Source organism: Lepidochelys kempii, chromosome 10, assembly GCF_965140265.1.
Source record: "Lepidochelys kempii isolate rLepKem1 chromosome 10, rLepKem1.hap2, whole genome shotgun sequence".
In the NCBI taxonomy this organism is placed as follows: domain Eukaryota; kingdom Metazoa; phylum Chordata; order Testudines; family Cheloniidae; genus Lepidochelys; species Lepidochelys kempii.
In genome coordinates this window covers 8,201,056-8,227,528 of record NC_133265.1, presented here as the reverse complement: position 1 = coordinate 8,227,528, position 26,473 = coordinate 8,201,056, and the positions used below count along the sequence as shown (strand labels likewise).

The window sequence follows — 26,473 nt, the reverse complement described above, 5'->3', positions numbered from 1 at the left end:
GCTCTGTTACCAGCAGGGTTTTGAGTGATGCCTCCCGGACCATCCGGGCCAGAATTATCCTGTGGGAATCACATTCCATGGAGTTGGCTTATTGCCATTTTATTTGTTTTAATTCTAATCTGCATGCACAAGGCTGGCATGTATGCATTTCTATTGAATAATCCAGGACTTTATTATAGGTTGTCCGTAGAAGCTTGGACATACGTTTCCTTTCCCTACTAACTTTACCCTTTCCTGCTTGACAAGTATACATCTCCCCCATCCCACTCCCCTCTAACTCGGCACTAGAGGGCCATTGCTTCCTTTGATTTACTTTCTTGTTTGAGCATTCGGCATCATCAGTGACCTTTGCAGTAGCATGCACAGCTCTTGTGCTGCTGCTGGCCCAGCGGGGGAAGCATAAGAGCACATGGTCTCAGAGTCCAGGACTACAGTGTTGATCACAATTCTAGGGGGCAGTGTTTTCAGTCCAGAAAGTGGCATGGAGAAGTTCTTGGGTGAGCCTTTGCCAAGCTCAGAAAAACCTGAAAGGTGTTACCAAAGCCCTCCCAGATGGTCATGTGCTTCTCTGTGCTTCCTCTTCTGTCACTGCTGAATCTCCACCTCCTTCTCCATGCCTTTCTGAAGCTACATCCCAGAATCACTGTGATGGTGACCAGTTGCAATATTGCAATGAACACATGCCTGTGGCTCATTAAATGAATTGGGTGGAAGGATCATGATGGTTAGAAAGAGGGCTTCACGGAGGGATGGGGTGAGGACTGGATGGTTCCGAAGGGATGTACTGTTCAAAGTCTGCCCGTGGGGTTAATGATTATAAAGTTAGCACTTGAGGGCTGCTGTTTGGCCTCCGTCCTGTTCCTAGTGGACAAGTGCCCACATCCCAGTACTGCCATTGGCCACTTTGTTGGCGGCCTCAGCAGAGGCCAAGTCCCGAGTGAGCAGCGTAGAGAGAACTCTTGTTGCTAGCAGGGTGTGTTTGAAGGGGGAGTGGGCCTCCCAAGCCAACGCTGCGGCACAATGGCGAGGGGACAGTGTGGGGAAGTTTGCACTGTTACCCTATGCTGCCCCACTCTGTTGAGAAACTAAAGGGCTTTGCGTCCTCGGGCTGCCAGCTGGCACCTTCCATCAGCACTAAATTCATACACAGAGTTCAAGGGAAAAGGAGAGCAGTAGCTCCTGGCCAAAGTCCAGATACTATGAGGAGCTTCAATGATGGTGGGAGAGGGATGCCCAGGAACACACATGGCATTTCAATGGGCTTCGGTCATCTCCCTGTGGCAGTAGCTCCTTTGGCATAAGTGCAATCATGGGCTGCATCTCTGTAGTGGGCTGAGGGATGTTTTCTTTCCTCCTCTGTCGTAACAGCTCCTTGCCAGAAGAGAAAAGCAAAACCAGCTCTTCTTTTGAGACTTGTCCAAAGCCAAGTGAGAAGCAGGACTCGGACCAAGCTGAGGTGGATCCTGAGCAGAAACGGAGCCGTGCCCGGGAGCGCAGGAGAGAGGGGCGCTCCAAAACCTTTGACTGGGCCGAGTTCCGCCCCATTCAGCAAGCCTTGGCGCAGGAGAGAGCCCTCGCTGCAGAGTCCTCGAAGAGCGGCTCCACGGCCTTCCCCAGGGAACCCAGCGCTCCGGACGCAGACCCCGGGGAGCTGGAACGGGAGCGGGCTCGGCGGAGAGAGGAGAGACGCAAGCGCTTTGAGATGATCGATGCTGTTGATGGGGCAGGCCCAGATGACATGTTGAGGATGGAAGTGGACAGGATCCCAGGCCTGCCCATCGCAGGGGAGGCGAAGCCACAGAATGTCCATGTGGAGATCGAGCAGCGATGGCACCAGGTGGAGACGACCCCACTACGTGAGGAGAAGCAAATCCCCATCATGCCCCTGCACCTGGCCCAACCAGATGACCGAGACGACGGGATCCACAAGCAGCAGCTAACCTCACTGCTGGAGAAGGAGGTAAAATGAGAGGAGGAGGGAGCAAGTCAGGGCTTTGGCTCCAAGGGGCTGCTTGAGCTGCCTCAGCCTGTGTGGTGATGGGCCTTCACGTTACACCAAAATGGGTAGCAGCTGGACAGTTCAGTCACAGGCTGAATTTATTGCTGCATTAAGAGCAAAGGGGATAAGTGGACACTATAGGGCCCCTTTGGGGAAATACAGGGACCAGGCCCATGACCTGGCATTTCCCATTTTCTTCCGATTTGATTGGCTCTTCCCTACTTCTACATCTCCTGGAAGGACAATTATTGCAATGGGGGTCCTTTGGCATCTTTTTCTAGTCAAGTCAGGCCAGAGGCTGTAGTGGTTGTTTATTAACAAGCCTTCCACTGTGATCTGAGCAGGATCTGAGCCCAGTTCAAGTATATTAATGCTGTCTGAAATCAGGCTTCAACTTCTGAACCTATAATTGTGAGTGTGATTTTGTGTGTGCATGTGCGCACAACAGCTCTGCCGACCTGCACACCTTGTAAGTGTGCAAAGCTGGTTCTGCTTGTCTGTCGCGCACAATGAGCAATCTCATGTTGTTGGAAACCAGAAAGAAAGTTGATGCCATAAATGAGCTAGGAAAGGAGGGGTAGGAAGCTCAACTTGCTTGGAAGAGGCCCAAGTCTGGCATAACATGGGTTGGTTGCTGCAGGTCAGAATGAAGGTGCATTAGCAGAACTGTGGTTGGGGGAAGGAGAGCTTGCCTGGGTTATGCCTGGCTCCTGCCAGTGCTGTTAGTCCTTCATTTCAGCGAACTTCAAAAATTAAACAAATTCATAACGTTGGGGTTTTCTGTGTTTGGTCTGAGAGGGGGGGTGTTGTCAAATTAAATAAAGCCCAAATCTCAGCAGGAAGAGAGGAGATGGCTCCATGCTAAATGCTTTTGAACCACTTCCTTCCGTGCTTCTTCAACCACCCCTTTGGGTTCTGTCTTTGTCCATTTCCAACAGTTGGAGCAGAGCCAGAAGGAGGCATCAGACCTCCTCGAGCAGAACCGGGTCCTGCAGGGCCAGCTGAAGGTGGCACTGGGCCGGGAGCAGAGTGCCAGGGAAGGCTACGTGTTGCAGGTAGGAGAGTGAGAGAGGGAGAAATCTCCATCTTTCGCTGCAACTGCAAACCTGTTGGGCTTCAGTCCAGGGTGCTCATGAGTGCATCCAGCGTGGAGCAGAAATGTGCAAACCCTATTGTGCCCCAAGAGACTTTGGCCCCTCTTAAATGCTGCCATCATCCTTTCCCGGCTTCATAAAGAGCATTTCTTTTATAATTCCTTTACTGTTCCAATGGTCTGGGTTCTGGTGGAGAGGAACTCGTCCCCCTAGGGCATTCATATCTGTGTAGAGACAGAAGATATGATGGCCAGCAAGGTTTCACTAAAAGAAAATGAGCCCCAGAGGCATAGTGGAAACAACCTTTACAAAGTTCACTTTGATATCAGTGTCGATGCGTGCACACACCCCCATCTCGTGTCCTGTGCATTCAGGGCTGTGAATTCTGCTCTGGCCACCTGACCTTTCTTATGGACTTCTGTGGTGGCTTTTGGCTGTATTAAAGGCTGGTGGCTCTGAAAGGCCTGGAATTGTGCTTTGGGGTGGTTAAGAAAGGAGAGAGGAGCAGCTACTCTCTTCCTCTCCACTCTTTTATAGGCTCTTAGATATAGCAAAGAAGACTCCTGCTGTGCCCCAAAAGGAGGGGCAAAGCTTATGGAGCTGCAGCAGGCTGGCTCAGCAAGAATTTCTTCTTGTTCTCTGGTCTAGGTAGCATTTCAGCTGCTGACTTTTACATGGTCAAACCTGCTGTGGAACAAGGTGGCTAGTGGCTGTGCTAGGGGCAGGAGGGGTGGAGGAGCTGGGTTTGGCATCCAAGGCTATGCCCACTTCCTGGGCTAGAAGCACTGGGGAGGTAGCATGCTTAGCCCAAGGGAGGCAAGAAGCACCATGTGTGCTCAGTCAGTCACCCCGCTGGAGGAGGAAGATTGATCTGTTAGTATTTGTATGGTGGGACGGCCCAGAGGCCCCAGTCAGGATCCAAGGTCCCCCATGCTGTATGAACATATAGGAAGATACAGTCCCTGCCCCAGGAGCTTACAATCCAAGCAGTGTTTGTCCGAGAGGATGGAGTCACAGTCTGGGATTTCTGAGGAGGGAGGAATTCCCTAGGTTCTGAAATGAGAGCGGAGATTCTTCCAAGAGGAAACAAAATGGGCCTAGCAAAGTAGCCAGCTATGCTGCAGAGGAAGCACCCTAAGCTTCCAAGAGGGAAGAGCTTCTCTTAACCTGCTGCTGCCAGCTCTCTGCCAGACTGGGGAGTTCTACCTAGCCCCCTTAAATTGGAAGACTAGCTGGCAAGAAAAAGGGCTTGTGAGGGTGGAGAGGGATGAAGGTCTTGGATGGGCTGACCCAGGGGGAGGGGAGAAGAAAGCTAGACAATTCCTGTGTGTGTTAGCAAATTCCGAAATGTTCATTGGACTTGCCACTTCATGATCTGCAGCTGTAGCTTCATGTTCTTAGACTGTGTTTGATATTCTGTTATGGCAGCAACTCATGTTGGCTACAGGCCCTGGGCAGGATCCCACATTTCCACAACAACAGACCAACTGCGGCTTCCCTAGGGTGAAGGCATCTTGCCACCCTTAAACTGGAGCCCAGCAAAAAGTAGACTAGCACAAAATTGGCTACCAAAACCTGCTCCACCATGCTTGACATTCTGAGTTGGCCTTAGTGCCTTTGAAGTTAGGAATAAGAGCAAGAATCAAAGTACCTAGTAGGTGGGCGCAAATCAGCTCTCATACAATACCAACCAACCCACTTTTTCATCTAAAACTAAATTGAATCTTGTTGAGAGTCTGAGAATGTCTGTCTTCCCCCTCCCCACCTTTGATGGCTGCCTTTGCATTTCCTAATTCTGGTAGACAAATTCCAGAGCCAAAATTCCATGTGAGAATTGAGTATTTCTAGTCCAGCAAGAAACCATTAGTATCTGAGAGAGGGATCCTGTTCCCTGTTAACCATCGGAACAATTTACCAAGGGTCACGGTAGATGCTCCATCACTGGCAATTTTTAAATCACGATTGGCTGTTCTTCTTAGTTATGCTCTGGAATTATATTAGAGACGTTCTCTGGCCTGTGATGTACAGGAGGTCAGACAAGAAGATTGCAAACCTTCTGGCCTTGGAATTTATGAATCTTTGAGAGTTCCAGCGCTACTCTGCAGACCCAGAAAGTCTGGATAAACTTTAGGGTACTTACCTGAACAGAGTGTCTGTATTTTTGTGAGGTCTTGCCCACTCCCAGTCCTTATCCTTGTACAGATCCCTTTCATGGGCATTAACACTGTTGGTTCTGGCAGCAAACACTCTGCACGTTTCTTAATAATAACAACGCTGCTGGACAAGAATTGGTACTGATGCATGCACCTTGCACTGAAGCCGGTTTTGAGCTCTTGTAACCCCTCTGATGTTTCTTGCTGTTAAGCTTAGTCACAACTGAAATATCTTGAACCCTTTGAATTCTAACAGGTGGTAAAGCACTAGTGCTCACTCTTTCTCTTTTACATACCTGGGACGTCTTCCAGCTCTGGTGTGGGAGGGGGTCACTTTACTAACCTGCCCTGGGTGGATATTCTTGCATGTTTTTGGTGTTAAGCATGACTTTAATGTAACATAACTGAGTGTCACATCTGTGGGCTTTCCCTACCAGCAAACAGAGTACAGCAAGGCGGGCCAAATTCCTAGGCTTAACGCTGTGCTTCTCTTGCCTTTTCCTGTTTGTGTATTTCTTTTAAAGATATATAATTTCTGTCGACTTATGCATGACTCTCTTTGTGAGTTTTCTCTTTGCATGCTACACTGCTTTGGTTTGAATCTCTCAAAGGTTTGTTTGTTTTTATTTTACGTTCTCATCGTACCTGTTTTTCCCTTTCACTTGTCTTTTTTTACAGGTAGAGAGATTAGATCCTCCCCACTCTTAAGATTTAGTAATAATCTTTTTTAAAAGATGAGCAGCCAGATGAAGAAGCCTGTTTAGCCATTACAGAAATGACATCACTATGGCAGCCATCTCCTCTTCCTGTGGCTTGGCAGGAAGTGATGTCATTTACTTTCAACCTCACTTCCTGTTGTTGTTTTTGTTCTGAAGGACTTTGTTATCTGGAATTGTGCACTTTTTGTTTCACAACAAACTAAAACAAACAAACACACCAAATTGAGCAGCTCCTCTCTCCCCAACCTGCTCCTTTTCCTCCCTGTCATCCTCACTCCCTTCCAGTCTTTCATCTCTGTTTTATTTTACTAGTGTTTCCTTTTCCATTGTTTTGGTTTTGTTTGACTTGTTTTTCATAGACTGTTACCTTAGAGATGTTTCAATGTTACCATCTGTATTTTCTGTTAATCAGAAGCAGATATTGCCCCCTTTAAAAAAAACAAAACAAAAAAAGGTGGTTTAAAAGAAAAATTGAACCAAGAACAGAAACCTTCCAAAATTGGAGCATATGGGTAGTAGCCAAAACAATCCAAGGAGCTTTCCCATGGTCAGACCTGGCCAAAGGTGTGACACTCAGAACTGGGACCCAAGTATTACTAATCTAGTATTTAATCAATTTTTTTAAGACCGAGGTGGCAGCCTCACCATCGGGTGCCTGGCAGAGGCTCCATAAAGTCAATCAAGACCTCCAAAGTGAGCTGGAAGCCCAGTGCCAGCGTCAGGAGCTGATCAATCAGCAGATCCAGTCACTGAAACGTAGCTATGGTGAGGCAAAGGATGTGATCCGGCATCATGAAGCCGAGATTCAGAGCCTGCAGGCAAGGCTCAGTAATGCTGCGGCTGAGCTGTCCATCAAAGAGCAAACTCTGGCCAAGCTGAAGAGTGACTTAAAGAGTGAGAAGGAGAAAGCCAAAGAGCAGCTGGAGGAGTGGCAGCACAGTGAGACCACTCTGAGCTCCCAGTTAAAAGCCAGTGAGCAAAAGCTGAAGAGTGCAGAGGCGCTGCTGCTGGAAAAGACACAGGAGCTGAGGGATCTTGAAATGCAACAGGCATTGCAAAGGGACCACCAGAAGGAAGTGCAGAGGCTCCAGGACAGGATTGCAGACCTGAGCAGGCAGCTGAACGCTAGTGAACAGGCTCGGATCCTAATGGAGGAGAAGTTGCAGAAGAATTATGAGGCTTTGTTGGAAAGCTGTGAGAAGGAAAAGCAGGTTTTAATACGGAGTCTGAAGGAGGTGGAGGATAAGGCCAGCGAGTACGAGAATCAGCTTCAAAACAATGAGCAGCAGATGGAAATTCTTCAGAAAGAGAAACTGAATGCAAAATTTGAAGGCAGCGAGATTGTCCACCAGCTAGAGGAGCAACTGGAGATGAAGGAGGCCAGCATCCAGAAGCTTGCTGAGGACATCAAGGAACTTGAAGGGGAGAGAGATCAGATCAGATGTAGGTTCCAAGAGCTGATGAATCAGGTTGAAGAGTCAGATAACGAAGTTGCCAAGCTGCAATCAAAGTTGAAAATGGAGGAGACCAACTATGATAAGCTGGAGCAATTGTACGAGAAAGTATCAGATCAGTTCCAGAGCGTGCAGAAGGTGCTGGAAGAAAAAGAGGAAGAGCTGAGACACGTTAAGGAAATGCACTTGAGAATGGTTGAAAAGAAAGATCAAGACCTCAATGAGGCTTTGGTTAAAATGGCTGCTTTGGGCAGCAGTTTAGAGGAAACAGAAGTAAGGTTACAGGCCAAAGAAGAGGTTTTAAAGAAGTTAGCTAATGTGGACTCAGTACCGTGTGCTAAAGATATGGAGGACTTCTGCACTAATCTTGAGGCTGCTGAAAGTCACATTCCAGACATGCCAGCTCCTGAGGGGCTTCCAGGTTTGAATTATGTACTAAAGGAGGAGGTTGCTGAACGTCCTGAGACCAGCCAGAGTCTGGCTGGTGAGCATACCATGTTGAATGCCGAAAAACTTAGGTCTCTGTTGAAGTCTACCGAGCGTCAAGACAGAGAGCCACAGCAGAAAGCCTTAGTGAAGTCTGATATAGGAACCCTAGGTGCCAAAAGGCAAAGAATCCGCTTCTCAAACATCCAGTGCCAAAAATACATCCATTCAGATGGGTCGGAGAAAAATTGGACTAGTAGCACATCTTCAGACACAAGCCAGGACAGATCACTGTCCGAGGAAAGCATGTCATCAGAACCAGTTCTTGGTTACCCAGCCTCAGGAACCAGTGACTCTGAGACTTATCTCTCAATCATCCATTCCCTGGAAACCAAACTTTACATCACAGAGGAAAAGCTCAAAGATGTGTCAATGAAGCTTGAAAGCCAGCAAGGTCATAACCAGGAAACTCTGATAGCCCTCCACCATCAGTGGGCCAGCACAGAGTCCCAGCTTAGGGAACAGCTCCAAGCTAGCTTATCTGAAGTTGGTGCTCTGGTTTCACAGCTGGAAAATGAGAGACAGGAAAAGTTCAGAATGATAAAAAATCATGTCAATGAGCTGGGAGACTTCCAAGTGAAAAATGATCAAACCCTGATCTGCTTAGAAAAATGCAGAGAACAGCTAAGGGCTTTACCCAAATCTGACCAGGAGAAAGAGAGAGATTTGTTTCTTACCACTCTGTCCAGCATGGAAACCACCTTGTCAAATGCAGTCCAGGTCTTGCAAGGGACACCCATCGCCTCTGATTATCAGCAGAGCGAAAGCTGTGTGGCTCAAACTCCACCTGCTGAAGGGAGTTTGCAGGAGGAACAGACACTCATTTCCCAGCAGCAGCAAGTTGAAATGTCTGATGGAGACCAGTTAAGATTGCTTTCTGAGAGGATAGCATTTGAAGCCTCCCTGATCAACCAAATAGCAGAATCTTTGAAAAATGCAAGCTCAGAGATTTCCCAGATTCTCAGAGAGATTCATGGGACAGCTGAGGTGGTTTTTTTAGAGCCGGCAAATGTGTCACATACAGCAATTGCCTTGGCCAACATCTTATCTAAGAAGCTGCTACTGGAAGGTGAATTTTGGAGCCAGGTGGAAGAATTGAGAAAGCACTTGGGCACCAGAGAAGAGGAGGTAGAAAGCAAAACAGAAGCAGCTAGTTTTAGTTTTCCCCAATGCCTTGTCCAAACAGTAGCAGATGCTACATTGATCAGGGCAGAACTTGGTTTTGTGGCACAGAAGATGCGAGAGTCTTTTCATCAGAGGTTAAAAACAATTGAAGAAGACCTCCACAATACCAAAACAGCTCTCCAGCAACATAAATGCATGTTAGAGGAAATCATCAAAGCATATAGGACCTCTGAATTTGACAGGGTTATGCATCAAATTTCTGAAGCACTTGAAATCCAAAAAGATGCTTCAGAAAGAACCCAAACCTCTTGGGATAGGAGTCACCTCAAGGTAATGCCATGTCAAGATTCAGCCAAGATGATACAGGCCCATGGTTTGCCAGACCATAGTAGTGAAGCTCTTGTTGCCATTCAAGAAGACCTTGCCCAACAACTCAAAGAAAAAGCAAATGTTCTTAAAGAAATATCTGTTGCCTTACTATCCTTGTCCCCTGAGGAAGCCATACGCGATTGCCAGAAGCTCCTAAAAATTTCTCAGTGTCTTTCATGTCATACATGCATGGGAGATCTTGAGCGCTATTCATCATTGTTAGTTCAAGATGCAGTTATCCAGGCTCAGGTTTGTTATGGAGCTTTCAAAGTTAAACTCAAGTATGAAAGGGAGCTAAAATTTTACAAAGAGTCCTTGCAAAACATGGACGCTCTGTGTCAAGAGCGTGTAAAGACAGTGTCTGCCCTTCGTGAGGAGTACGAAGACCTGCTTCGAAAGCAGCAGAGTGAATATGCCGAGATGATAGCCATCATTGAACGGGAGAATGTAGACCTTAAGGCAAAAGTCTCTCAGCTGGACAATCAGCGGAGGCTCTTGGAGGAAGAAGAGCACAAACACAGCAAAAACTTATTTGAGTTACAAGGCAGGTATGAGGAGGAGATGCAAAATGTGATTGAGCAGTTGACTAGGACAGAGGACACTCTGAAGGCAGAGAGAACAGAGGGCCTAAATCAACTTGATGCCATCATCCGAGATAAGCAAAACATGGAGAGGTATCACCTTGAGCAAATGCAAATGTTGGAGGACAAGTTCCAGGCCAACATAAAGGAACTGCAAATCATCCACAATGAGGAACTGCATACTTTGCAGGAGCATTACAACCAGAACCTGCTGCGCTTACAAGAAACACTAGACAATTACCAGAGGCAGCACCCAGAAGCCTTGCCTTCCAAAGGGTCTGAAACCAGTGACGGGAATGAATGGGCAACAGATCAGCCCGAGGGCGGGATGCTGGTCTCCGAGAGCGAGTTAAACTCCATGCACGGTTTGAGAGAGCGCATTCAAGAGCTGGAGGCCCAAATGAATGCCATGAGGGATGAGCTGGAGAACAAGCACGTGGAGGGGAATGCTTCAGCACTGAGGGAAAAATATCAGAAAGACTTTGAGAACCTGAAGGTTTTGAATACATTTAATTTTACCCCATAACCCTTCCTTCCTATCAATGCAATGTTCCAGTTTGTTCGGAGGCCCTTCTCGTACATATGGTTCCCCACACAGGGACAACACTCCCCATAAGACCTAAGACAGTTAAGAGAAACCAAACCAATTAAAATGACCTGTAAAGTCTCTCTCAACGCACGTTAGTTTTCTCCATGCTTCCCTTCTCTGTGCTGGGATGCATTCTAAATGCGTTGCTTAGTGCTTCTAGTCCCTTGTACCTGGCTGTTTAAAAAGGCTCAGCACAATGAGAGAGAATTATTTGATTGGGAACGGTGGCAGAGGCTGCTGGTGATTTAGTGGTGGGAGTCGGGGTCCAAAATGGCTGTAATAATGTCACGCTGCAACCAAGCCTCCTCCAAACACGAACATTGCAGTGTTTTCCTCATGGCTGAGTCATACATTCTGTGCAAAGCAGCTTCCCAGAGCTCTTTCCTGGTCTGATCAAACTTCAAGCCCAACTCCCTTGCCTTCAGAGCCCTAATGCAAAATGTAAATGTATACTCTCAAAACGTATGTTTGTCGGAGGAGGGGAGAATCTGTCTGGTTAAAAGAGGACAAGTTTTATAGACAAAAATTAATACTAATCTCGGCTCTATGTGGCTAACAGGGAAATCCAGTGTTGCTGCTTTTTCCAGCAGTTCTTTACGTGACAAACAGTGCACAGTTGTTGGAGCCCGGAAGTAGGTGCAGAAACAAAGTTTGAAGGAACAGGAGCAATGGCCACAAAATGCATTTACACACGATGCTCCACCATTCAGGGCTGGCTATCAAAGCAGCACCTGGCATTACAGCTTCTAAAGACTGTTGTTTTTTGAACTTGAGACCATTTCCAGCTGGGAGCTGGTTCTGTAGCAGTGAAATATGGAGTTGCTAACAGCGCTCGAGCTGATTTCCAGGTTGAATATGGAGCGCAGGTACCAAAAGGTCAGCCAATCCAGACCGCAAGCAATGACCCAGGGTTCATGGGCAGAGAAGCAAGTCAGACAGAGGTGCTTGCAAGGGAGCAATAATCCTTCAGAGTCAGCAGAGAGATTTTAAAGTGACGAGAGAGCCTGAGTCTAGCAGGAGCATTATTGAACCGTGCAATCTGCAAGGCTTGGAAGTAAGGGATGGAGCTAGGGTTTATGCCAGTTTCTGGATACATAGCATTTTTAGCCTGGGAAGAATGGTAAATCTACCCAAGTTCCTCTTCCTTTTCCTGAGACAAACCCCTCATTCGGCAGGAGGTGCTGGATAGATTGGAGCTTTAAGGACAGGAACTGCATTTCTTAAACACACAGGTCCTAGGATATCTGTTGCTGTGACTTCCACAGACAGCTCCAAACTCCAGTTACTCTTTGAGAGGAAAATCCCTTCCTAAACTCTTACCCAACTTCTCCCTCAGCCCAGTCACTGCCACGGTTACTCTGTCCTTGAAAACTAAAAAGACCTTGGAATCAGTGTCCCAGGCAACATGCCATTTTCCAAATAGGGTCCAAGAGGAAGAGTGTTCTTGCTTTATAAACAATTCCCTTTATTGTGCATCCCACAGTGGCCTTTTTGCTGCTTCCAAACTCGCTCGAAAAGCCATTAGACCTCACTGCCTCAACTGTTTTCAAACTGAGACTCCCTATTGGAGACTGCTGGAAACCTGCAGTTTGCCAGATGGCAAAACAATGGAGCAGTAACCTTTGGCAGACCTGTGCTGAGGAAGGACAGAGAGAGATCTCTAGACCTCCCTCCCTCTCGCCTTCCCTCACTTGTATGAACTGAGGGGACAGAAACAAAAATATCAAATTAATGTTGGTTACTAGGAAGCTAACCCAGGCACTTTCCAAAACTCTCTTTAATATGCACATTAAAATAGCATTAAAATACTTTTCTCCTTTCTTTTGCATACTCTGGAACTTTACGACCCTCACTAATTTCTCGGATTTACAGCAATGCGTTTACAATAAACTAAATACTGTACCTACCAACCAATGTTATTAAGAAGCACTTGCCAATTTTCCTCCCTGTGTTATGCCTGTAGATAAGAATCCTAGCATAACAAAGCTACCTCACCCTGATGCTCAGTCAGCCAAGTCCAGATAGGTTATGGCACCGGGTTATTAGCAAGAAACAAGGTTGAGAAAAGGAAAAATGCCTCAGGATAAAAAAGCAAGTCAAAGAATAAAATCCAGACCTAGAATTCACACTGATCACATAGCATTAGACGATGAACAGGGGACTCTTAAGAATAAGAATCAGTAGGGCTCAGTGGGTAACGCTCTCACCTCTGGAGTCACATGTTAAGTCCTACATGAGGACTTAGGCTCATAACTAGTGCTGATGCTACAGGATATGCTCAGCAGGTGCTGTATTGATACAGGAGCCATTAAACTTTAGCCACTGAAGACAATCCAGGTTAAGGTTTAAGCTCCTCTGGTCAGTGCTGTCATGCAGTAAACCAGACTCTGATGACCCAGGCTGTATATCTGAGTGCATAGAGCAGAGAGAAACTGGCAATGCAGGGTTGGATTTGTGGGGTAGAAGTTGCAGGGGGGTCAGTTCACAACCCTTAAATTCTACTTTGGATTCATTCTGACCTCAAACTTAACTGAAACAGTTAAGTTTCTGTGGCTCCCACCAAACACACTGGTGTAAAATCAAGCAGCGCTCCAGTGAGGTCAAGGTAGCTGAATGACACCAGTCTCAAACTGGCATAAATAGGAGGAGAATCTGACCCGTGACTCAAACCCCGTTTGCCAAGAGGTTCATGAAGTATGATGGGACCATTTGGCTAGTTTAGCTCTAGTGTCAGGTTTGTAACACAGCCCTGAATACAGGCACGTTTCAGAACTCACTAGCAGAGTTTTCATCACCAAGCTTTGTCTACATAGGTCCTGCCCAGGATCTGATGCACTTTGAAGCTCCTGGAATCTCAGTTGCATTCTCTCCTGCTTGGTTTCCTGGAGTATGGGTCTGGCAAACGCATTTGTTGCTGTGTGGAGAACTGAAACTAATTCCCAGTTGCTTTGCCTTCTGATTCATTTTCAGAGCTCTCTTCCCAAGTGGGGTGCCAGGAGGAGCAGATTAGAGGAGCTGGCTGGCTTCTGAAATGGAAGGGAAATCTTTGAGCCAGGGTGGGCCTACAAAGTGACCTACTGAGAGCGGAAACAGGGCTGGCTCCTGCACGGGGGAGCCAAGTACTGCATGTATAATTTCTTCTGTAGCTGATGGCCTGGCACGGGGAATATGGCACCTTCATGAAATAAAGAAAAATCTAAGCAGGAGCCATGCAACTCATGACTCAGCCCTCTGTGCTCTGTGGGAGCTGGTGGGTAGAGATGCTGAGGATCAGGGCTGTCGGCTTCTCCCCTGACCCGACAAACGCAGGAAAGAGGCCGTGTAGATTGGAGTTTGGTTGCTGTGATGGACAAGCACAGGGAGGCTCCATGGCTACAGCCCTAACATGTGGGTTGTGGTGCTGTTGGATCTCACCAGGGCCTGGTCAGCAGTTGGCTGGTGCTCCTAAGAGCAGCACCTATGTTCTGCAGAGGAAAATGCTGGTGATGCAGTGGGTGAAGGCCTGCCCTCCGAGTCAGTACAGAATCGAGGTTCTGGTGCTGGGATGCAGGAGGTGCCATCATTTAGATGAGAGCCAAAATTCAAGACTTCACTGTTTGTGATTATTATAAATCCCATAACACTTTCCCCAACAGATGGCCCCATTGTCCCAGCCTTACTCCAACTCTGGTAACTAATTCTAGCACCCTGAATTCCTCAGACAGTTTCAACTGAATGTGGTATTCGTTCATCTTCACCTCCTGTCCTAAACTATAATACAGTGTTACTGTTAAACAGCTACATTCCATCCCAGAGGTGGCTGCATTTCCGTGGTGGTTGCATGCCCCTTCTGTAGCCTGCACTGGAGATTAGGGGTTTGAAAAGAGACTTGAAAGCACAAATTTAATTGCTTTTGAAAGCGAGGAACTGGTAATCTGGTAAGAGCCCATCATGTTGCGACTCCAGCCTATGCAAACTCACTAGTAATCCCTTTCTCTTCCCAAATAGATCATTGTCACTGCAGCTCAAACATGCCCTGCAGCCGTTGTCCTGGACCACGCACGTGGCCCTGCTAATGGCTCTCCAACATACCAACTGGTACTCCAGCCCTGGGCCCCTACACGCCCCTGCCAAGGCATCTGAGTCTTGGCCTGCAGAACACCCTTGCGCTTGCCATCACGTGCCACTGCTTTACAGAGGCTGTCACTCAGGCTGAGCATCAGAAGTTTGGGATGGGAGAACGTGGGAAAGATTCCTGGAGTTCAGTAGATTTGCTGGAGGCTGCTGTTCTGGGTGTGTGAAGTTGTCCCTCGTGCAGAGAGCAATGAGTGGTGTAAAGGGGTTTGAGGGGAGTGTGAGGAACTAGGTGGGGGCTAGGAGGGAATGAACTCCAGCGCAGGCTGGGGGAGATGGTGCAGGACCTGAAGGGTGAGAGCAAGGCTCTGGAAGTAGATGCAGTAGAAGACAGGAAGCTCCCAAAGGGACGGTAGGGATGCATCCTATTACATACATTTTCCTTCCCCCATTTAGGGCCTAATGCCAACCCCACTGAAGTCCATGCTGGTCTTTCCATTCACTCCAGTGGGCTTTGGATCAGGCCCTTAGAGCAATCTCGAAAATGGAACCCCCCCGCCCCCCCCCACCCTTGGACAGCTGTTGGGCCACTCCTTGCCTAATAGAGTTAGAGATGGCAAAGACCCCCTAGATCTGCCAGTCCCTATCCCCTGGCTAGGGCAGGGCTAGTTCCTACTACGCGCTTGCTTATCCATTGTCTATGTGTCCATTTGCTGGCTGATCCACATTGTGTTCCCCTCTCAGGCTGTTGGGGCAGTGTGTGTGTTCACTGCAGGCACCTTGCCTGAGAGGGCATCGCTCCAGACCATGTTAGGAAGATAAATTCCAGCTCCCCTTCCATTTTGCAGGCGACATGTGAACGAGGGTTTGCTGCCATGGAAGAGACACATCAGAAGAAGATTGAGGATCTGCAGAGGCAGCACCAGCGGGAACTGGAGAAACTGCGGGAGGAGAAAGATCGCCTGCTAGCAGAAGAAACAGCTGCTACCATCTCGGGTAAGGGCCCAGCAGAGCAGTTGCTCCACTCGTGTGTGACCTGAGGGGGAGGGGAAGGTTCCCTCAGCTGTGTGCATGAGGAAGGGGCGTGTGGATGGAGCACTCACCGCAAGGCAGGGTGGACAGGAAGTGTGGCACAATCAGTGAAGAGCCCAGGGGCTAGTTTCCAGTCTGACAGTGGGAGATCAGGGTGGGTGGAGGGAGCACGGGCTGTGGAGTATAATTGCGGGAGGGTGCGAGGTCTCTGGGGCACAGTTGGGTGAGGGGCGAGGGCAGATGGGGCAGGGTTTCGGGGTGGGAGGGGGTGATTGATGGAGAGCCACCTCCCATCTCTTGTCCTGTTCTGATGTTCCTCTCCTTGGCGATAATGTAGCCCAGCCAGTTTTTCGCTCCATCTGAGGGAGGCGTTACTTACTGCTGGGGCTAATTTATTACCGATTCCACAGTGACTTCATTCTTCAGTGCCCAGGAGAATTTAAAATGCCCAAGCCCAGGCCTTGTGCATTCAGAGTCCCATAACTCAAAAAATAAACTGAATCAGGCAATTGTTGAACGTCTATTAAAAAGCAAGATTTGCAGAAGCCCTTTCACTGCTTTATGGCCATTGCCATGTAATAAAGTGATTGTGAAGCAGGGAAATTACTCACCAAGGTGACTCACATTTTGGGGGAAGGTGGGGGGGGGACTTTGGACCAAGTGGTAAATGCATCACCTCCTGCAGAGCATTAATCCTCTTTCTGTCCTGTGCAGCCATTGAAGCCATGAAGAACGCCCACCGCGAGGAGCTGGAGAGGGAGCTGGAGAAGACCCAGCGCTCCCAGATCAGCAGCGTCAACTCGGATATTGAGGCCCTCAGGAAGCAGTACTTGTACGTTTCTCTCTCCTCCCCCCTCCTTCTCTCCCCCCCCCCCCCCCGCCTTCACCTTGCACTATGTGCTGCTAATGCTCTAAATTAGCTTGACTCACAGGGCACATTTTTACTCCCTTTGGAAGTGAGGCACTGAGAGAGACCTGTTGTTATAGAGGGTGATGTGGAAACTCCACTCAGTGCCCTTCCATCCTAACCTGTGCCCTGCCCCGGACCTCCACACCACTCTGCTAGTGCTCCTCAATCCTGACCTGCAGCCCCCTGCCATCCCTGTTGTAGGCTCCCAGAAATCTTTAAATTTTCCATCTCCAGATACCTGTATCTGCAGCATTCTCTGTGTTACAGTTAACGTAGTGTGCAGATGCATGGTGGTGTTTTCCCTGCCGCTGGAACTTTGTTATTGCTCAATCAACTCTGTTCGCACAAGGCAAAAGCACTAGCCTTCAGTGAGGACCAAATCTGTGTTAGTAGGGGAGTTGGAGGAACAGCTAAGCTGCTTTAGCAGGCTTCCTGCCCATGTATAACACATCTGTGCTCAACCCTGTCCACCCACACATACTCTTTCCATCTAAGCTGAGGACAAGCACGGTAGCTTTCAGCCCAAAGAGTAATTTTTAAGTGATCAAAGGAAGTGCCTGAAAGGTTGACGTCCCTCCATTGCAGGTGCCTGAGGTCCCTTCTGGTGCAGGGGCAGGGGTTTCAGGAGAGAAGGAGGCTAGCTGGCCACCTGGTATTCTTCCAAAAGCAGAGTGTCTCCCTCACCCCCCAAGCAGATGTCCTGCTAACCCTGGGCTGTGAGGTGCCCCCTTAATCGGTGGAAAGCTGAGTACACGACCCCGGCCCCAGCCCATCTGTTTCTTGGCTTGGCCCCTCTGCAGGGAGGAGCTGCAGTCGGTCCAGCGGGAACTGGAAGTCCTTTCGGAGCAGTACTCCCAGAAGTGCTTGGAGAACGCTCACTTGGCCCAGGCCCTGGAGGCTGAGAGGCAGGCCCTCCGCCAGTGCCAGCGAGAAAACCAGGAGCTCAACGCACACAATCAGGTGAGGCACCAGCTGCCCCAGAGCTCCTTGCCTGGCCACTCAGGTTTCAGTGGGATTTTCTGGGGCAGTGGGTGGCTTCTCCCATGGGAAGAGAAGTTGGAGGCAAAGCCAGCCAGCTGAACTCCACTGGCTGTACCTGCTCTGCAGTCCTGGCCCTAGGTAATAACATTAAAGCAATGCTAAAAGCAAGCTAGCACCATGGTAGCCCTCAGGACTTGCACGGTGTCTGCATTCCTCCAGCTGTCTCCCCATGCATTCAGCCTCATCTGAACTATACAGCATTGCATAGGGGGAGCCCCACAGAGGGAGCCTTGCAAGGCAACTGGGGACAAAGCCACCCACTGCAGCATTGGATTGGGAAATCTTGTATCCCCTCTGCACACTCAGTGACTCTCTCCTCTTCCCAGGAGCTGAATAACCGCCTGGCTGTGGAGATCACACGGTTACGGACCGGGGAGGGAGGGGGAGAGGCTGCTGGCTCGCCTCTCACGCAGGGCAAGGATGCCTATGAGTTAGAGGTAAGTGCCCTGCCCCCTTTACTACTAGCATATGGAGAGGACAGGGAGGTAGCCACAGAGAAGCTGGTCTCTGATGACCAACAGGATTGCAGATGGTCCCAGCTGTAGATGGGCAAGGAGCACCACGTAGTGTAGGCCCTGACCCCCACCTGGTTCATGAGTGCATCCAGGGCACAGCCCGGGTGCTCACAAGAAAATGGCCTGGCAGTGGGCTAGGAAGAGGGGAGAATGGTGGTCAGAATTATGGTAAAACCACACACGGTGTAGTCTGAGAATGAGACTGAGCCAGCAACTGCTGGATTCTAATCCCGTTTCTTCCTCTGGTTCCTCTGCTAGCCTTAGAAACATCATCTAACTTCTACCCTCAATTTTCCAGCCCTAATGTGGGGATAATGTTTATGATGCATTGGGGCTCGGTTTTGATAGAGGCACGTGAAATGTGTTGATGTGAGCATGTGCGAGCGCACCTCATTGTCAGTGCAGACCCCAGGCTCAGCTTTCTCTCCACAAGTGGGCACCGTCTTTGAACTGCCCCAAAGAACAGTCTGGTCTGAACTATCATAGAATCACAGGACTGGAAGGGACCTCAAGAGGTCATCTAGTCCAGTTCCCAGCACTCAAGGCAGAACTAAGTATTATCTAGACCATCCCTGACAGGTGTTTGTCTAACCTACTCTTAAAAATCCCCAATGATGGAGATTCCACAGCCTCCCTAGTCCATTTATTCTGGTGCTTAACCACCCTGACAGTTAGGAAGTTCTAAACCGCCCTTGCTGCAATTTAAGCCCATTGCTTCTTGTCCTGTCCTCAGAAGTTAAAGAGAACAATTTTTCTCCCTCCTCCTTGTAACAACCTTTTCTGTACTTGACAACTGTTATGTTCACTCTGTCTTCTTTTCTCCAGACTAAACAAACCCAATTTTTTCAATCTTCCCTCATAGGTCTTGTTTTCTAGACCTTTAATCATTTTTGTTGCTTTTCTCTGGACTTTCTCCAATTTGTCTATATCTTTCCTGAAATGTGGCTCCCAGAACTGGACACAATACTCTGGCTGAGGTCTAATCAGTGCGGAGTAGAGCCGAAGAATTACTACTTGTGTCTTGCTTATAACACTCCTGCTAATACATCCCAGAATGATGTTTGCTTTTTTTGCAACCGTGTTAACACTGTTGACTCATACTTAGCTTGTGATCCACTATGACCCCCAGATCCCTTTCCGCAGTACTCCTTCCTAGGCAATCATTTCCCATTTTGTATACGTGCAAACTGATTGTTCCTTCCAAAGTGGAGTACTTTGCATTTGTCCATATTGAATTTCATCCTATTTACTTCAGATCATTTCTCCAGTTTGTCCAGACCATTTTGAATTTTAATCCTATCCTCCAAAGCACTTGCAACCCCTCCCAGCTTGGTATCGTCCGCAGACTTTATAAGTATACTGTCTATGCCATTATCTAAATCATTGATGAAGATATTGAATAGAACTGGATGCAGAACTGATCCCCGTGGGACCCCACTTGTTATGCCCTTTAAGCTCGACTGTGAACTACTGATAACTACTCTTTGGGAACAGTTTTTTCCAACCAGTTTTGCACCCACCCAATAGTAACTCCATCTAAGTTGTATTTCCCCGGTTTGTTTATGAGAAGATCATGCGAGACAGTATCAAAAGCCTTACTAAAGTCAAGCTATACCACACCTACTGCTTCCCCCCCACCCACAAGGCTTGTTATGCTGTCAAAGAAAGCTAGGTTGGTTTGACACGATTTGTTCTTAGCAAATCCATGCTGATTGTTACTTATGACCTTCTTACTCAGTTATTACCTGGCCAGGCTCAATGGGTTCCTCATTACACCTGAAGCTGTGGCTTGCTGTCTCTCTCTAGAGTGTGTGTGTGTGTGCTCGCCCCCGTGTTACTGAGTGAAAATGCCTCGTCCCTTTTACCGTACAGGTCCTATTGCGGGTCAAGGAATCAGAAATCCAGTACCTGAAGCAGGAGATCAGCTCCCTCAAGGATGAGTTGCAAACGGCACTGAGGGTAATGTCTGGGGCAGGGCCATCTCTGAACATGCACAGAGGGAGCCCTCTGTCCTGTATGGGTTTGCTCATTTTCAGGGGGGCTAACTAACTTATTTTAAGAGTTGAATCAGCATTTAAACATTGATCTGCCTTAATTAATACAGCCACTTACTGTTTGTGCATTATCGTCTTTGTGCTGCAAATGAAGCATCTGGTAGCATCAAACCAGGATTCGCTTTGGTCTCTTCCTGGAAAGACGTTACCTTAAATGTTTTTGTCCTGATTTTCTGTGACCTCAGATTTTAAAGGCCCGGTGTTACAAACACACAAACCCTGCGAATGAGCCGATCACCATTGCTTTAGGTGGTTAATTTGCCAAGGCAAGTTCTCAGCGTTTTAATTCCATGCCATTTCCCTGATGTAACAGAAAGCCACAAACAATAAATTCTGTAAATGAGCTGGTGTACATGTGCAGCACTTCTCTCTACTGGATGGAATCTGAACTGCCCAGCTGTGTCTTCTAGATCCTAAAAAGCTGTTAGCCAAAGGAAATTCTCCTTTAGCACAGGTGGATTGGCAGTAAGCGTGCATTTACCAGGATGATCTGAGTTCTCCCCTGCTGTCCCCAAGAAGCTCTCTGTGGGAGTGCTGAGAGTTCCTGGGTCTGTCCCAGAATACCGTTTCCTGTGTTGCTGGGGTTTGTCACATCACCCTCAATTAAGCACACACAAACTCTCTGGTTCCGTGTGTCTGTCTCACTCTGACACAACCCTGCGGGTTTTCCTTGTTCCTTTCCCAGGATAAGAAATATGCCAGTGACAAGTACAAAGACATTTATACAGAGTTGAGCATCGTGAAGGCCAAGGCAGATTGCGACATCAGCAGGTTGAAAGAGCAGCTGAAGGCAGCCACAGAAGCACTGGGCGAGAAATCCCCCGAGAATACCACTGTGTCGGGATATGGTCAGTCCCTCTGCTGTGCTGAGCAGCCTCGTTCCCTGCCCCAACACATGGAGCAGGTGGTAACAGCTCTAGTGTGATGGAGCCTAGAGGAGCGAGGGCAGGTCGTGCTAGGGTCCTGCAGGACCTCCAATATATCCACTGTGAATGCTGGGGGATTCAAACAAACAGGGCTGTATTCCTCCCTCCTGTCGCACCACTTCATTTATTGGAGTAACACCAGGGAGGAAGACGGCCCAGGTTGTGCACAAGGTGAAACTGGAACATGGGCTGCCTGGCTCAGATTGTTCATAAGGTTGGGAGCTGTTCACCTCCAGGTGGTCTGGTGAAATGTGGCCCAGGTTGGTAGTGATTAGAAGATACCTTCTACAAGAGCTGTTGGGTGGCCTGTCAGAGTTGGCATGCAGGGCAGGATCTCAGTCTAGTTCCTTAACAGGCAGGTGTCCTCATTGCAACCTCTTTCCCATTCCAGACTCTCCCTGTCCCCCATCCCCTTGTAGAGGCCAAGGATTGAATGTGCCTGGAGCCTGAACTCCCCTCTCACCCTTAGTGGCGTTTCCTCCTTCCAGCTTAGGGATGGGAAGCTTCCACTGGGTCTTTAGAAATCACCTGTGCCCCAGTCACCCAGAGATGTCACTTGCATCCTGGGGCCTCTTGCCTCACGCAGTAACTGGGTGAGAGGCCATGTTTCACTTGTGCTGTCCCTGTGGCTCTGTAGGGCCCTGCCTGCCCTCTTCTGAGTCACCTTCAGGGAAGCTTTGCCCAGACTGAGTCTGCACCGCTCCCTGGCAGCATTGCCCCACTGCTGACCGACATGTCCCCAGCCTCTGCTCTCCCTTGTGAGAGGGTCAGGACTCTGCAACCATAGGGCTGTAAGCAGCAGGCTCACGCTGCTCCCTTTGCTCTCCCCAGATATCATGAAATCAAAAAGCAACCCCGACTTCTTGAAGAAAGACAGATCCAGTGTTAGCAGGCAACTAAGGAATATCAGGTCAAAGGTGAGTGTGTTTCTCTCTGCCCAGGTGATGCAAATGCCCCACATAGCTCTCTAGCGGGGGTTTCTGGGAAGACTGCCCAAGGAACAGAGGAAACTGAGGCTGATTGGCAGGGAGATGAGGCAGGAGGATTTTCCCATCCTTACTGCTGGTCTTTGTGTTTGCATCAGCATGTAATCCCAGAAGGAGGTATCGCCCTGCCCAGAGCTGTGGCTGAATGAATAGTCACCCTTGTACTGGCCAGGCCACTGGAAGACCAGTTACATGGGTATAGTGGCAAGTCAGCCTCATCCCCCTCCCACTCACAACACGATTGCAGGAGAGTGGTCATGATGGGGTTAATTGAGTTACCCGGAGTATTATGGGATGGCATCATGCTCTCCTCTGCCTCCTTACTTCCTATTCAGTCAGTGGGTGTTCCCCCCGCTGTGACAATAAAGCAGCAAGTTCCCAGCCTGCAGTGCTCTGTAGAGACTTGTTTTTGTTGCAGTGAGTGGTCTCTTTGCAGAGCTGGTCCCCTGGCCTCTTCCAGAGGCCCTGTGCTGCTGCAGTCTAGGTGTGACACTGACATGCATAGCTACTGGAGCTGCTGTCTGAAAAGAGAGAGGGAGTTTGCCCTGATTCTCAGGCATTTCCCAGGAGGATCCCCTCTGGCACTTACTCCCCATTTTTGTGGTGAGGTTTGGCAGTGCAGTAACTGGTGTAAGCGTGCCTAGATACCACTGTGATGGGTACCTTGAAGATAATACAGTGTAATTCACTGCAGCCTCTTTAGTCTGTGTGGGGAACAGGGCTAGTTCTCACCTAACATTTTCCTTTACCTGGGGAGATTGGGGCTGATGGACCAGTGGTTCTCAGTGCTTTAAAGCCTGGCCATGCTGTACTTGTTGCACATCCCAAATCCAGTTATTGCGGTCACATGTCCCCAGTGTTGGCCTGCCAGCTGTCGGGATTCCACCCTTCAGGGCATTAATCCTCTCCATGGGGCCACAGGCACGCTGCTTGAATGGGAAGGGCAAAAGAGAACTTCTCCAATCAGCCTAGGCTGAGTGTACTGGGCAATCACACAGAAGAGCTCTCTCAGCATAGACCAGGCTTGCTTCCCTTCTCACTACTGATATTGAGCACCTTGTGCGGATATTGGGCTGCTGTAGACAGAGTGAGAAGCCAGGCCAAGCATTTTAAAGCTCCATCCTCTCCTAACAGGGGGAGCCAAGGCTCACTGCCCAAGCACTCCAAGGCTGCCATTTCAACCGGTGGTGGTGACTAAGCTGCTAGAATGAAATGTACAGGTGCCCCCACTGTGGACACTATACAGGCTTGCACATGCAAAACCCTGTGCTTGTGCACGCTAGGCCCAGTGTGTGTGCATGGATCCCCCTCTCATATGTGCAGGAAGTGCCTTTGCGTACCGAAAGGTGCAGCTGAGGTGACTCGTTTGCAAACCAGCTCTTGAGGGTCTGATGATCAGTTTCCCTTCCCCACTTCACCTCAGTTTGCGTATTTTGTCATCCCCTCTGTGTCTGTGTCCATGTTTATTTGGTGTGCTTGGGGGAGGGAGGAAGAGGGCAGTGTGGAAGGTGCAGATGGGCACGCTGTCTGCTTGTCCCGCTAAGGAGGGGACAGAGGGGCTGGGGCTGTGGAACCATCAATGCAATTAGGATTTATGTGCTTCTTGTTTTCTGTTTGTTTTTTTTCTTTATTTTGCTTTTTCCTCTGACAGTCCGTTATTGAGCAGGTCTCATGGGATAACTGAAATGAACCAGAGTCCAGGTTCCCTGTCACGTAGGTAACCACACCAGCACCCACCAAACAATGCAGCTCCCCGAGGGGGCGGCGGCCCACTTTGCATGTCCTGCTCACTCCTCCATGGCAAACGAGAACCTTCTCTTAATTATTGATTTGAAATTGCTCTTCGGGGTGGGGGAGCAGATTATCCTAAAACAAAATCAACCAGTGTCACTCTTCCCTGGGGAATTTGGCTTTCTCTCCCCCACTCTCCCCGGCACGGAGGTCTGTCACTGGGAGGGTGTGCGCACCTCTTGGGCACACTGTGTCGGGGGTGTGGGACACCGAGTGTGCATGCTTAATGACTGTGCATGCCTCACACTAAACTCACTTCGACATGCAGCCCTTGCAGGAAGAAGGGAACCTGGGTTTCAGTCGTGTCAGGCTGGGGCTGGGCGAAGTCTGGGAACTCTCCCTTAGCACTGAAGAGCAGCTAAAAGTGACGGAAAGGAGGAGGCCAGTGGATCTACCCTGGCCTGTGTTTACGTTACCCATCACTGCCACTTCCTTAAACGAACCGTACGTGAGCACAGGAGTTTCCTAAGGTGGAGCATCCTCTTCCTCCCGCTGCCCAGTGGTTGTGATACTAGAGTTCATCACCTCATTAACAACTGTCCTATCACAGACACTGCCTTGTGGCTTCCAAAATCGTCTGGTAGTAGGAGGCAGCTGATGACAGAGGGGGCTGTTCCAATTATCTTGGGTAACCAGCAGCAACAGGAAAGTGGGATAGTCCCTGGGAGGAAATGGGATTGGTTTCCAGTGGGGTTAATGGGAGAGGGTTTGAAAAGGCTGATCAAGGAATTCTGTGGGCTGGTGGAAATTTTGAATGAGAGTGTCTTTATTACAAACTGAACTCTGCACTAAGGTATCAGGATAAGTGATCTCAGAGACTCCCTTACTGAGTGAGGAGTTTGCTCAGCTTTCTACTCTTGGCAGTACAGTCTAATGCAGTACGGTGTCTTGATTTATAAAGAGAAGAGAGAATTCAAAGGTCCAAGTTGGAATTTAAAGGGACTCTGTTAATTTGAATAGGCTCAATATTTGACCTACTTTCTGATAGTCAGTAGGTAGAGACCGTCCTGAATTTTGAGTTTCTTTTCTGTCAGCTAAAAAGAGAGCAAAAACACTATTTAAACTGGTGTAAAAATCCCAGTTCCTGCTTTCCATTGATAATGGATTTACGTTTCTCTGTCTGAACAGTGAAACCAGTAGAAATGCAATGGTCACTGCAGTGTCTTCACAATATCACAGCCATCCTATCCACACTGGGTTTTGCAACCTCAACCTCCCACAATAGCCACTTGTTAACCAAAACTTGGCTTTGGGGCCTACATGACTTAACATTGTCCTTTTAGTCTTCTGATACGACAACCAAGGGACTTAAAAGAAAATGGGAACATTGCAGCCAGCTACCTGACAGGATCTGTGTATAAAGCTCCGTGTCTTGCAGAGCTGCCGTGTGTTGTTTTGTAGAGCAAGTATCAGACACTGATGTTATTGTGCAGAGGATGTAAAGTGAACTGCCTCACAGATGACTCTGCTGCCTGCAAATTGCCAAACACGATGGCTGATTGGCTGCCTGTTTTTGATCAGCTGGGCACATCCTGTCTCAGAGCAGGGAAAGCAGTCGTCGCCCCCCTGAGATGGCAGCAGGTTTTATGGTCTGCACCTATGCAGTGCACAGACATTGCATGCTTGATCCTGGGAAAGCGGTCTGCTGAGGTGGAGTATCCATTAGCCCCCCTCAGCCCCATGGCATCAGCCTTGAGATGGGACGTAGTGCACCTATGGCCTTGACCTAGAGTCTGTGGTCAGGTCTGCTCCGTACCAAATGCAGTAAGCATGGGGATTCCACCATACGATTGCGGGGTGGGGATTAGCAGTAAATCATGCAGCCACTTGTGTCCTTCTCCCTCAGATTCCATGTGGGCTGGAGGGACCTGACTCCCAAATGACAGTGTTGAGGGCTAGATAGATGGAAGTTGCTTTCACTTCTGAGTCTTTCACTTCTGAAGACATGGGTTTAAAATCTGGATTGGGTCATGAGTTTGGTCCCCTGCTAGAAACTATAGGAAACATGTAATGAGATCCACAGTCCAGCTCAGGGGCTTACTTGGCAGTGTGTGCTTGAAAAAGGTCCCCAGCCTAGGTTAACTGAGGGTAGAGTGAGATTGTCACTCAGAGTTGTGCGGACAAATGTTTGGACCCACAACCACCCAAAATGGACTCTTAATGAGCCCCGAAGGAGAACCAGTGTGCTGGTCCCTCTGAGCGCTGTAGCAATTGCTGTCAGCAGAACCAAGGTGTGCTGCTTTGGCTCTTCTGAAAGCCAAGGGCCTGTTCCTAAAGCTGCCCTGGGGCTCTGTATACTGCAAGCTGCAGGGATCGTTGTCACAGTCAAGCTAATCACGCTTGCAATCTCGCGTGCCTCTCATTTGTTTCTGAAGTTTGTCACCTAGTTAATTTCCAATCGCGCGCTCTAGGTGTGATTCACCAATAATAACATTCCATAATAGTCTGTTCTCTCGAGCATGTTCCACTAATCTCTCCTTCAGGGGGGCGTTTGCTCTCCTACCCACATTTCCTTTGCCTGAGCATCTGCCCCATCCTCCCGTTGGCTGCTGTCGCCGCCTCCTCCTTCAGTGTTTGACGCTGTCCCTCTCTTGTC

General features: G+C 48.8%; 1 protein-coding gene across 8 annotated transcripts in view; it reads left to right on the top strand.

Moving 5' to 3' along the window:
• Positions 1-26,473, top strand: part of MPRIP (myosin phosphatase Rho interacting protein) — a 172,352-nt gene that overhangs the window by 137,424 nt on the left and 8,455 nt on the right. For 3 of the 8 annotated variants that reach the window (XM_073361861.1, XM_073361858.1, XM_073361862.1), the window contains 10 exons: positions 1,369-1,960; positions 2,938-3,054; positions 6,592-10,476; positions 15,471-15,618; positions 16,369-16,486; positions 17,365-17,524; positions 17,932-18,042; positions 19,993-20,079; positions 20,860-21,022; positions 21,932-22,017. In XM_073361861.1, coding sequence (XP_073217962.1) covers positions 1,369-1,960; positions 2,938-3,054; positions 6,592-10,476; positions 15,471-15,618; positions 16,369-16,486; positions 17,365-17,524; positions 17,932-18,042; positions 19,993-20,079; positions 20,860-21,022; positions 21,932-22,017 — 5,467 coding nt within the window. Of the gene's footprint in view, positions 1-1,368; positions 1,961-2,937; positions 3,055-6,591; positions 10,477-15,470; positions 15,619-16,368; positions 16,487-17,364; positions 17,525-17,931; positions 18,043-19,992; positions 20,080-20,859; positions 21,023-21,931; positions 22,018-23,737; positions 23,804-26,473 lie in introns of all 8 variants that reach the window. The other 5 variants (XM_073361865.1, XM_073361864.1, XM_073361859.1 and 2 more) reach the window with 4 other exon arrangements.